This window comes from Artibeus jamaicensis, unplaced genomic scaffold, assembly GCF_021234435.1.
Source record: "Artibeus jamaicensis isolate MK-2021 breed Jamaican fruit bat unplaced genomic scaffold, CSHL_Jam_final contig_444, whole genome shotgun sequence".
Taxonomy (NCBI): domain Eukaryota; kingdom Metazoa; phylum Chordata; class Mammalia; order Chiroptera; family Phyllostomidae; genus Artibeus; species Artibeus jamaicensis.
In genome coordinates this window covers 3,438,187-3,450,866 of record NW_026521831.1, presented here as the reverse complement: position 1 = coordinate 3,450,866, position 12,680 = coordinate 3,438,187, and the positions used below count along the sequence as shown (strand labels likewise).

Sequence of the window (12,680 nt, the reverse complement as noted above, 5' to 3'; positions counted from 1 at the left end):
CCTGTCCTGTGGTCGCCCCAGGGGGCACAGTGTCCTTGCCCTGTGGCAGCTCCCTCCAGCTCACTTACCTTTTATTTATTTAGATGTATTTCTCTTTCTTTTCCCTCCAGGTTGTGATCAATTATTCAATCGTGAAAGGGCTGAAGTACAATCAGGCAACACCAACCTTCCACCAGTGGCGAGACGCCCGCCAGGTCTATGGTTTGAACTTCGCCAGTAAGGAGGAGGCAACCACGTTCTCCAATGCCATGCTGTTTGCCCTGAACATCATGAATTCCCAGGAAGGAGGTAAGCCAGGCTTCGAGCAGGCTGTACCGAGCTCCTCCCATCCTCCCCTGCCCCCCATGGCTCTGGCTCTCTGGGCGCCCTCTCCCATGACTGCGCTGAGCTGCCGTTCCGTGGGTGCACACAGAAGCTGCTGCCTGACTCTTAAGCTTAAAGAGAGAGTCACAGTTCAAAGGAAGACGGGATGACATTGGCATCTCTTGCCATTTGTGAGCTGCGGATTTGCTCTGACAAGTTCCTAGAGCCGTCTGTCCAGACCTGGTTTACATCGGCCACCCTGATTCCACGTCCCAGAAAGCGTGCTTGGCAAAAATGGGAGGGGGTGAACAGCAGTGTATTCTTGCACTCAATTATTTACGTGCCTGACAAACTTCTACCACATATTTACCAAGTGTAAGAACCCGGTAGGCAGACTCTACAGGAAGTGCATAGATGAATCCTTCCCCTCAAGGCACTTCATATTTTGGAGTAGACAGATTCCTAACCTCCCAATTATAATATCCTGTGACACGTGCTCTGAAAAGTGTGAGCATGGCCCTTAGGCTGACTGCCCATCGGGGCTGCCAGGGGAGGCTTCAATGGGTGGTGACATTTGAAGGGTGAGGAGGTCACTAGGCAGAGGTGGGAGCAGGCCTGAGGTGGAGGGAACTGCCCATAAAAGTACCCGGCGATGAAGCTCGGCCTGGGCTCGGAAAGCAGCACTGCAGTGTTCCTGAGGACCTGGGCCCACGGAGGGAAGAGGCCGGAAGGGAAGCCGGGAGGCAGTGAGGACTGGTGGTGAAAATCCCCAAAGACCTGGGAGGCTTGGGTGTATTTGATGCTTGGTGCAGGCAGGGGTGGGGCGGCACTTTAGCAAAAGTGCCTGAGCAGGTCAGTTAAAGCAATGAGCAGAAATGTGTGTGACTTTTATTGGAAATTTGCAGTGTGGGCTCCGAGGGAGGACTGGGACTTTGAGGGGGGTGTGGCAGCCGCCGATCCAGTCCTGCCCTGGCCCGCAGACCTTACCTCCACCCCACTGCTAGGCACAAGTCCTGGTTCTGCTAAGGAGCCCACGGACATGCGACTTCATGTTTCTGTGCTTTATTTCCTTATCTCTAAAGGGGGGTGTATTTTTACATCTTCGTGAGCTGGAATGTAAACTGTTCAGCAGACTGCCTGACATACATTGATCTCCCGTATTAGTGTTGCAAGTGTCATTACTGTCACTGCTATTGCTGCTGCCACAGTGGGGTATGGGAAGTGGGAAGACGTAGTACTCAGGACCCGGACAGGGGTGGCTTCTGAATACCCAATGTCCTGATATACCACAGCCGTGGGACCCTGTTTATGCTGTAGAGGGATTTTTTAAAGTAAGTAAAGAACATGCTTCGAGTGTGCTTCCCATAGGCCGTGCACAGAACAGGTACGTACAGAGTGCTTTCCCGAAGTGACATGGCTCCCGGGTGTGTGGATTTTCTGCTGTGAACTTGGGACACGTGGTAGAGAGGCCTCTCTACCACGGCATGTGGAATGGCCAGCGCAGGGCTTGAAACATTGTGGGCGCCAAATAAATGTTCATTAAGCATTTTTCACCCAAGAGCCTTGAACTTTGCAGTGATGTGAGCTGAGCTAGAGTTCCTCTCTGAACTACCTCCCCTGCTGCCGGATATAAGAATTACACTTTATTTATGAGAATTACACTTTATTTATCTGTACACGTGGATACATTGTGGGGCAAAAAACAAAAGAAAGGGGTTTTAATTTAACCAGACCACTGACTCTTTCAAAGCAACTGCTTAAATTAGGTAACACTAGTTACTTGGTTAAATGTCAGCGGAACTTTTCTGAGCTCAGCGTCTCCACGGGTTGGGCCTTGCTGAGCCTTCCCCCGTCTCCACTGCGTGTGTGCATAGACTCTGGTGTGGCCACCTGCTGGTTTGCAAACCAGACAGGCATGAGACACCAAGATACGAACCTGAAAGCCACTCGGACCATTCCAGATGCCGAGGACTTCGTGCCGAACAGTGTCCCCATCCCCCATTCTCTTACCTGAGTCTCACCACAGCCCCGGAGATGAGTCCCAAATAATGTCACCAGGTTAGGAAGCCAGGCTCAGAGAGGAAAGTGACTCCTCTGTAATTCCACAGCCAAAGAATTAGCAGGAATTAAACCCACAAACCACTCATTCATGCAGTTTGTGTGGTCTGCATGCTGACAACAGGTGGAGGCCTTGACTCATGTCTGTCTCTGTCCCTTCCCACCTCTCAACCTAGTGAAGCCTCTGCCAAGCCAGCCAGAATTCTAACATGTTCTGGAGACAGGATGGGCACAGCGGAGCAATGTCTTTGCTGCCTAACTTCTACATGGAAGAGACAGGCCTTTGACCCTTGAAAGATCTGGTTTTCTGACATTGTGCCCGAGGCCACGACTAGGAGCAGGTAAGACCCTGTGAAGAAACTGGAGCAGCGGGACGCATTTCGCCTCTGAAGGGCCCTAGCACTGCAGGAGGCAGGCTCCCGCGTCAGCCACGGTTGCTGAGTGAGGCAGTCCTTGTTCATTATTGAGAAACAGCAAATACAGACCAGCAGACCAACGTACCTCCACTCCTGCAACCCAGAGACTGCTAGTAGCCCTCCACGCTGCCTTCTAACCTGCCTGTCTCACTAGTGCTAGGGCATGGATGTGTTTCCATGGCGAGGACGTCGGATCGGCACCCTGTGTAAGCGGCCAGAGATTGCATTCAGTGCCATGGGACAAAGCACCATAATCTAACCAGTCCTCTGCTCTTGAACTTGTAGGTTATCTCTATTTTTCATTTCCACATTCATGTAATGGAGGCTCTCTTGTATGTTTGTGTATTTGTGTGTGTGCTTTGTATTGTACAAATCCATCTTTACACATTTGTCCATTTATTCTTGGGCATGTTTCTGAGTCAGACAATGTAGACATTTTTCAAGTTTCCACGTATCTCGCCCAAATGTCTTCCAGAAGAGCTGTGCTGGTTGGCACCCCATCCAGTACTCAGGACAGTCCCCGTCTGCTTCAACCTTCCCCAGCGCAAGTCGTAAGCACTGTCTCTAGTCAACCTTAGTTGAGAAGGTTGACTAGATACAGTGCAGAGAAGGGAAAACACATCATTTAAATCTGCATTACTGTGTACTAGTACAGCTGAGCCTTTTCCATGTGTTAATTGGCCATCTCATTTTCCCCATTATTGTCGGCGGTAGCTTTAATTGAGTGCAGTGTAGCACAGAGGGACACGGACTTCTCGCACCTCCAGTGACCCCTGAGTAATTGCCCCACTCCCAAAGTATGTGAATCCCCTACTGACAAAGGGATCTGTGGTTCCCTTGGCAGACACGTGGTGGCAGTCTGGTATCATGTGGTGGGTTTCAGGCTCAGTGATGGATGATAAATGCACCTCCCTTCTTCCCTCAGCTGCCATTAAGTGGTGTCTACAACACCTAGTTGTCCTCCAGGGCCTTTGCCAGGCAGGAGGCCTGTCACAGCCTTTTCCATGTGCTGTGGGCGAGCCACACCCAGTCAGTGGGAAGAGGCCTTGGTGGCAGGGAGCTGGCCAACCTGATTCTGGGCCTGGCCGTGGAAGTCACTGCCCCTTTCTGGGCCTCAGTTTCTTCGTCTGTAAGATGGGCGGTGTGTCTGCCTCAGAACAAGGGTATACGTAGACAGTGGGGTAAGGAAAGCTTCTGAGCGCGCAGCACACCACGGCACAAGGGACTGTGATGGCGACTAGCAGTGGCGGCTCAGCCTGTCCCGTTCAACTGTGGCACGTGCCTCCCCTGCGGCAGAGTCGGGAATCTCTGGGCGGCTCAGCCCTGCGGGCGTTCACTTGAGTGTGTGGAGAGACCCTGGCCTGGAAGTCAGGGAGCTGATCAGCCGCCTGGTCAGCCGCTGCTCCACACATCGTTTCAGGCCTGTTTCGGCTCTGGTGGGCATGGGGCAGACTGGGCGAGCAGTCCCCAGCAGGGACGGTGGAGTGCGGCGGAGGGTCTGCGTGCTGCGCGGGGCGCAGGGCTCGCTGCTCGTGTCCCCCGGCTTGTGGATGTGAAAGACTGGATTGTCTGAGCCAGAGCTGAGCTCTGTTTAAGAAAAAGCTTTTTTTTTTAACCAGTTTTAATACTTGCTGAGTTTCTAGGATTGCAACTACCATGTACTTCAAAAGAAAATTGTGTTTCGTTTTTTTTGTAACTCTACTAGAATTATTTTCTGTTTTGGGAGCTGTCATCTGTGAGGTTTGTCATCGTCCACCCGACTCCCTTTGTCAAACCTGTGTGTAGCACTGGCGTTCCTGGGGAGGAGGTGCGAGCCTCGGACTGCACCTTCTGCTGTCGGAGCCGTGACGTTAGCGGTGTGGGTTTTGTTACCGATGACTTCTTATCTCTCCTGCGTAGCGCACTGAGGTGTTTTTTTCTAATTTATGTATGTAGGTTATGTAATCCATGAATTTCATGTCTGGATAGTACAGGGAACATTACAAATGTTCATCACAAAAAGGGGCCCTTGTGTCTGCAGGGATGGACGGGAAGGACTGCGACTGTCGGCCTCGTCCCTTCTGGCATCACATCTGAGGTCTCATTGGAGTGTCCCTTGACTGTGCCGTGTTGATACACAGTGTCTGCCCCTCTCAGCGGAGAACACTGAGTCAGAGAGGGAGTTCTGAGTGTGGCCCAGCCCGGGAGGGAAGCTGGAATGAGAACATGGTTCTTCTTCCATCCAGAAGCAAAGAAGCACATGGTGTGGCAGACAGGACACCATCCTCCCTGTGCCCTCTGACCTCTGCCCTCTGCCCTCCAGGCCTCACTTCTGACACCAGGTTTCCCAAGGTTAAGGTTTCCAGCCTGTCCCTCCCACCCCTACCTCCCACCTGCCTATTTCAGATGCCATCACAGATCCAGGTTGTCACCTGTACCTCTGACCCACAGGCTACAAATCAGAGGTTCCCATGACCCCTTCCTGGGGTTCAGTTAATCCACTAGAGCAGTTCAGAGAACTCAGGAAGGCACTTTACTTACAAGATCACTGCTTTATTATAAAGGGTACAACTCAGGGACAGCCAGATGGGCGAGACGTGTGGGGGTAGGGGCACGAGCATCCATGCCCACTGGGTGCTCCATGCTCCACACTTGGCACCGACTTATACTCCACCACTTACAAGCAGTGTGACCTGGAACAGGGCCCTCTGTCTGCAGAAGGGAGTGCTGGAGGGCCACCGGCACAGTGCCCGTGAGAGGCACCTCGTAGTTGTAGGTGTCTTGCTTCCTCGGGCTGCCCCTCCCTGCTCCACACTCTGTCCCCGGGCCCAGTCCTGTCCCGTGAAACTGCTGCGGGCCTCAGAAGCTTCCCACAGCGGTGTAGGATCTTCTTCGTTGTTCCGGAGCTCGGGGCCCTGGTGGTGCCTGAAGTGAGGCCCCGTGCTAATGGTATCCAGCCACCCGGTGGGAGAGAATTCCTGAGAAAATCTTTGTTCAGAGCCTTTGCTGGGTGGCCCAGGTGGGGCTGGGGAGTTGGGGCTGGGCCAGGGGACCTAGGTGTCAAGAAAAGCATGTACATTTTTCAGATGACAAAACTGAGATCCAGTGAGGTGAGGAGTACCCGCATAGGGTCCCATAGCAAGTTGGGCAGAGCCGAGGCCTGCACCTAAGGTTTCTCCCCCTGTCCCAGGTGATCATGTTTGACAGACTCGTTCCTTCCCAAGAAGTGTCCCTGGGGCCCAGGGCCACCGTGAGACTTCTTCAGGAAGAGTTCGGAGGGACAAGAAAGCCAGTATTCAGGGGGGCCAAAGAAGGCTTGCTTTGGTCCCTTTTTCCCCGTTGGTCTCTCTCCGATGAGGCCCAGCCAGGCCTTCCCAGCAGGTGGAGCAGCGGCCCTCGCTGGGAAGCTGCTTCTGTGTCCTCCCCTCGGGAGCCATGGCGTTCTTCAGCTCTCTCTCCTGCGGCCTCCCTGACCTTACTGCTGCCTCAGGGCGGAGTGGGGCCAGCCCAGGCCGAAGCAGGGTTCCTGCCTCAGCTCCCACTAAGACCTCAAGAAACTCTTTCCAGATCAGAAGATCCAGCAACCCCCAGCTTGTCACAAAGTCATAGGTACTCCCAGGGGTGACCAGGAGGGACAAGGGCAGCTGGCCAAGCTTCTTGTTCTGACTGAGGCTGAGTGTGTCAGGGAGAGTGTGCAGAAGTCCTGAGAACCCCTCCGTGGCAAGGATTGGGCCCTCCACTTGGACCCCCGGGGCCAGGGCCCAGGCACATGTCTAGTGGGCCCAAGGTACCCAGGGCTGGAGGGGGAAGGGGTGCTGAAATACATGTGTCCCAGCACCTGGAGTACATGTGACGGGACTGGCCGCTAGGATAGGGGCATGAAGTTCATTCACGAGCAAAGGCAGGAGCCACCCAGCTGTTGCAGATAAGCTGTCCAACTTTGGGCAGGACTCTTTCTCCGAGCCTTGGTTTCCTGTCTGTAAAATGACATGGTCGTGTTTATCTCAAATGAGGTCCTGGGTATACAGCAAAGTGCGGTGCTGATGGCAGGGGGCCAGAATGCCTCGTGTACACACCCAAGCTCAACTCGGGTGTGTGCATGCCCCTCAAAGGCGGTAGGCACAAGGCGAGAGGTGTGAGCCTCAGAATGGTAACACCAGCAGTGGAAGGCCGGGCACAGCTGAAACAGAAGCTCTATAGTCAAAGACATCTTTGTTTCCAGTTATGGGGTATAATGCAGTGAATTTCAAAGCATTCATTTTGAGCAGTTCCAAAGGGTCCACACCCTAATGCAACCAGAATAGTTTCACTTTTTTATACCCACTGGGACTCTGGAAAAAAAGAGGAAAAACCTGGTAGCTCAGTGGACACCCACGGAGGGTGAATTAAAACACATGGTGAAGTGCTTGTTTTCGTCAGCCTCTCGGAACATAAGGGTCTAGCTGTCCCTTAGGTGGCTTGCTTGCAGTAACACCACTGGTGTATTTCAGATATGACTCTCCTGGTGCTGGTGCTGGTGCTGAGTGTTGAGTGTCCTCCCAGCTTTTCCAGTGTCTGTGTGCTTAGCCGATGCCCAAGGACAGTCCGCATGCACATGGGAAGGAGCCAGACAGGGACCCCAGACAGACAGCCATTTCCTCACCTTGCCCTTCATAGGGGCTTAGACTCAGGGCTGATTTTTGCTTCTCCTAAACCTTTCTATTGAAAATTACTTACCTTTTTCCCCTAAAGACTCTGAGCCCCATGACCCAGCCCCACCCTGGGGTTGTACCACCTCAATCCCATATACTCATTGTCTCCCCTCAGAGCGTCAGAGCAGGACCCTAACTGGTCAGCCTCTCTGCCCCTTCTTTAATCTTCCTCCCTGCTGGCACTTCTCATGTGACCTTTCTAAAGACCCAAGGTCATCTCAGTAAGGCTCTTCGTGGAGTGGCTTCTGCCTCACCTCAGTTCTCCCCCACTCTGTGTCGCACCACACCAGACCGGGCTGTGCCCCACGCCGGGTACCCTGCCCATCGGCTGCCAACCCCCCTCGCTGTGCACACTGCCATCCACTGGGTTGCAACTCGTGGTTTGCTTTCTAGACTGTGAGCCCTTCGAGGGCAGGCGGGCTGTCACGTCCAAGGTGCTGGGTGAGCGTGGGGCTCGCCGGTGTGCTTCCTGTGTCTGTCTCTGCGTTTGTGAGCCTGGCGCTTCCTGCCATCACAGCACCCTCCGCGGACGAAGACGATGTTCCGGCACCAGCACTGCTCGCAAGCCTGTGAAATTGGGCGCAAGGTGAGGGGTGCTATCTGTGATTGAGGGACATGGCAAATGGAACTGTCTCACACAGAAATCGCACCCGTCACCTTGGCCCGCCTTGCACCGCCCGCCCGTAACAAAGGAGCTCGCCTGCCCCAGCCAACGGCCCTGTGATCACGGCCCTGCCGCCGCTGGGGCCCTGAGGTGCGTGCACATTGGACGTGGGCTCAGACAGGCCTTGGTTCGGGTCCAGCTTGTACCAAGGGCATGCACACCCTTGGACAAGTCACGTCACCGCTCCGAGATCGTTCCCACCTGACAGGGTTGTTGTGAGAGATGCACGATTTGGTGTTGGTGAGAATTCTCTGTTACCTGTCAATTGCTATAACTGTTTGACGTTGCTTTTTTTAAAAGATTCGAAAAGTCAACCATATCAACTCCTGGGGTGATGCCAGCCACCCAGGCATTGGGACATTGGGTGGCTGGGCTGCGTGGGCTTGACCAGGGCCTGCAGGACTGAGCACAGATGGGGAGGACTGCACAGTCAGGAGAGTTCTGGTGGCACAAGCAGACCTTGGTGGTTTGGTGGTCCCAGGAGAGGGTCTCCCTCTGCACGTTGGTGGGACTTTGTGTCCCTCCTTGGGGCCCCTATTTTGGGAACATCCTGCTGCCACCATTGTCTTCCGTTAAAGAGCTGCTGGTGCTTTTGCGCCTCACACCCTGAAGAGGAAGGGCCCCTCCTCCCACTGGCCCCAGGGCTGTCTCCCTGGCAGTGGTGGGCAGATGTCTTGGAGGCCTTCAGTTTCCCATAGCTTGGCCTGGACACCATGCCCAACGGGGCTTGAGCCAGCGATGGTCCGTACAGAGTGCCGCCTTGCGGGGCCTGCCTGGTGTGCCTCGGGCTGGACGCATGCTTGGGCCTGGTAAGCAGCCTATGGGCAGTACAAGTGACTGACACAACCTCCAGGGGCAGATGACAGGGTACCAGGCCTGTCCCCCACACTGTCACACATGGCAGCTCTGGAACCTTGAACAGGCCATTCACCATCCTGCGCCTTAGTTCCCTCATCTGTAAAGTGGACTAACTACTTACAATGGTGTGAAGCTGAGATAATAAAACAAATGGGAATGTGATTTCCGAACTATCAGCACCATTAAAAAATCAGGCTGTGCCCTGGCCAGGTGGCGCAGTGGGTTGGAGCGTCGTCTCATACACCAAAAGATTGCGGGTTCAATCCCCAGTCAGGACACATACCCAGGTTGCTGGTTTGATCTTCACTTGGGGTGGGTGTAGGAGGCAGTTGATCAGTGTTTCTTACATTGGTGTTTCGCTCTTTTTCTCTCCCTTCCTCCCTCTCTTAAAAAATCAGTAAACATATCCTCAGATGAGGATTAAACAAACAAAGAAAGAAATCAGGCTGTTGCTGGAGCACCCAGACCCAAGACACTGTCCTTAGATCTCACTCCTCCATATATGCCAGAGTCATGACTGGTGTGGGAAGGGACGGTGCCCCCCGGGGGCTAATCCCATGCTCCTTAAGAAAAGGACCAGGTCGCTCGTGCATGCCCCCACCTTCCCACACATCCTTTCACTCGGACCTCACCTCTTCGCACAGCATCCTCCTGAGACTGGGGGAGACATTAGGAATCGTGTCCCCATCTTAAGGGTGAAGAGCGAGGGCTCGTAGCAGTAAGTGACTTGCCCAAGGCCACACCACAGAGTCTCCCAACTCCAAGTCCAGTCTCTGCCCATTGGACCTGCAGAAGGGCTGTCACGTCCTAGGTGACAGGCCTCTCAAAGAGACCTGGTCAGCTCGTGCCTCGCAGCTTCGTCGTGAGTTGGTTGTTATAGGCATTTAACCTGAGCAGTCTTTACAGTACCTACACCTTCCAAAGTCAAAAATTCCTTAGCATCTATTTTCTTTTTCTCACGTAGCATATATAATATCTTTTCTAAAGAATGGTAATTTCATGGGTCAGCATTCTGCCACATTTAGCTCACACATGGTAAGAGCCAGCTCAAATATCTTAATCAGTAACACCCCAGGAACTCAGAAACCCAAGCGCTGAACTTGGGCTACAGCTTGCTTTTCTAGAGTGGATGGGTGTGAGCATTTGAGGGCCTGCTGCCTGCCCCCCCTTGTCTGCCGGCAACCTTCTTTCATCCATTTACTCATTCAGCAAATGACCAGGTTTTCGCCTACTTGATTTGCCTGGTTCTACACTCAGCCCAGATCATCTGTTCTCTACACGCTAGCAGACCTTTTCAAGTCTAGGTCAGCCCTTGCCCAAGGCTCTCCAGGGCCTGCTAGTCTTACTCAGAACCAAATGCAAATCCTCACCGGGGCCTGCAGGGACCTCCCTGGCCTTGGCTGCTTCCTGACTCATGTCCTCTGCACTCTCAGCCTCACCACTCACTTCCAGTCACACCAGCCTCCTCACTGTTTCCCCGAGCAGGCCACACATGCTCCTGACACCAGCCTTCACACCCAGTGTCCCTTCCACCCAGAACGTTCTTTCCTCTGCTCCTGTATCACCTACTCAAAGAAGTCACACCCACATACTTGCCACTTCTCTTCCCTGCTGTGACTTCTTCCACAGCCCCTCTCTACAACCCAGATCCAAGGAGCAGTTTGTCCACAGCTCTGTCCCCAGTGGCTCTCTCAGTGACAGTTGGGGGTGAGTGAATGTCAGAGCATCCATTCGAAGCCAGGCACCTGCACACGGAGACGCGGTTCCTGCCGTCACGGAGCTCAGCCTAGCAGAGAAGAGAGCAAGTGTGGCAAGTGCTGTGATGAGGGAGCACAGGGCCTGCGGAACCTGGAGATCAGGACTGGCACACACAGCTACTGAGAAAGCCTCTGGCCTGGGCGTGCCCAGCCTGGGTCTTAAAGGATGGGTACAGGTTTGCCAGTTCGAGAAGACAGGAACAGTGCATGGACACTCAGGTGCAGAGAGCTTGTGGAGCCTGGTGCCATTCCCAGGGCATTGTCCCACCTGGATTGTGGGCGAGGTTTGAGGAACAGGCAGGGCCAGTTATCGAAGGGCAGCCTTTGAGTATAATATTCTAGGGCCTAGACTTTCCCCCAGACCTGTGAGGAAGGAGCCCTCAAGACCCCAGGCCTTCACAGCCTGCATCCCTGCACTTGGCACTTGCATCCCTGCAGCTGGCACTTGAAGGGAGGGGCCCAGCAGGTCCCCAGCTAGCCTGTGGCTTTCTGAGGCCCCAGAGCCCAGGCTCGGCCTCTGTACTCAGGCTCTATGCTACAGCAGTGACTTCTTCCTGAATGACATCAGTGATGGCTTGTGCACTGTGGCTTTCTGAGGACCCCTGTGCATTGGCGGGCACCCCTGCCTTCCCCGACTTCAGAGAAACATGGCGCCCCGTTTGGGGTAGCAGAAAGGGGTCAGTGGAAGAGCCCTGGCTGACCCAGCTTATCCACCCATCAGAGGGGTGGTTCGTGCCTCAAAACTCCATTTGCTGGCACGTCCCACAGGGTGGTGATGACAGCTCATCAGGTTGGTTTGAGAAGTGGACATGGAGCCGTGGAAGCATATGTGCAGGGTAATTCTCTTATGCTCACAGCCCAGCAGGGGCAGCAAACAAGCACCTTCCAGCTCCAGTAAAAGGCAGGGCTCGGAGGAAGAGCCTTCTCTGGGCAGGTGGCAGGCCTCAGAGGACAGCAGGGCTTCGGGGCAGAGATGGGATGTGCCACATCACGGGCAGAGGGGCCATCAGAGGAAGACAGGGAAGGAATAAGCATTTCAGGAAGATGTGGGTGACCTCCTGGAGAGCAGCAGGGCTAGACCAGAGCCGCTGGAGGCCTGGCTCAGGGAGTGTCCGTGGGCCTCGGAGGTCAGCCAGGAGATTGCCTTGCTCCTGTCTGGTGGGTGATGTGGCCAAGAGACCCCCAGTCTCAGCCCTTGGAAGTCTATTATAAGAACTCGTGCAGATTTTATTTTCTACTCTACGAGTATTTCCATATTTTGAATTATTGACCAGTAGAACTGATGCCGTGGAAGAGTGGTCAGCATTCTCCCTGTTTCTCCACGTGCCCCCAGAGCATGCCAAGCTGTGGGTTCCCACCCCCGAGCCGGAAGGGCCGTTCCATTGCAGAGGAGAGGACAGGCCTCTGCAGCAGGGGCAGAAGTGGCCAGCACCGTTGCAGGCTGAGCTCAGACATCTGGTCTGGGCATTCCTCCGCTGCTGCCCTGCTGTGGAGTAAAAAACTGGAAATAAGTACTCATTGAGGAAACAAATACATTTAAGTGGCAAATTAATAGGTTCGTGGTGTGAAAGAGGGCCTTATGGGTCCTCTCAGCCAAGACCTGGGTCTCATAGACAGAGAAGCTGACCCTTCCTGGGCCAACTTCTTGGCACAGGAAGTTGGACTCTGGCAGAATTGGGGTCAGATCCAGCTGTCTGCCTGGTTGCAGGAGCACTTGTCTCTCCTGACTCCCTTTTGCAAACCCTGATGTTGACATGTCTTTCCTCCCCTCTTGGGGCATCCAGCAGCTAGAGTGGGGACAGCCAGCTCAGCCGGGGTCCCAGCCCTGCTGGGCGTGGGCACTGCCCACCTGGGAGGGTAGGGAAGTCTGTGGACCCCAGCTAACACGGCTCCTCTGGTTGAAAGTGGAACATTAACTCAAGGATCTGCTGAGCCCTCGTCCTGTGCTTGGTTG

The 12,680-nt window shown here is 54.1% G+C and overlaps 1 protein-coding gene across 5 annotated transcripts in view; it reads left to right on the top strand.

Annotated features, from left to right (window-relative positions):
• EVL (Enah/Vasp-like) overlaps positions 1 to 12,680 on the top strand; it is a 119,300-nt gene that overhangs the window by 84,900 nt on the left and 21,720 nt on the right. For all 5 annotated transcript variants that reach the window (XM_037130419.2, XM_037130422.2, XM_037130417.2 and 2 more), the window contains one exon: positions 111 to 288. In XM_037130419.2, coding sequence (XP_036986314.2) covers positions 111 to 288 — 178 coding nt within the window. The remainder of the gene's footprint in view (positions 1 to 110; positions 289 to 12,680) is intronic.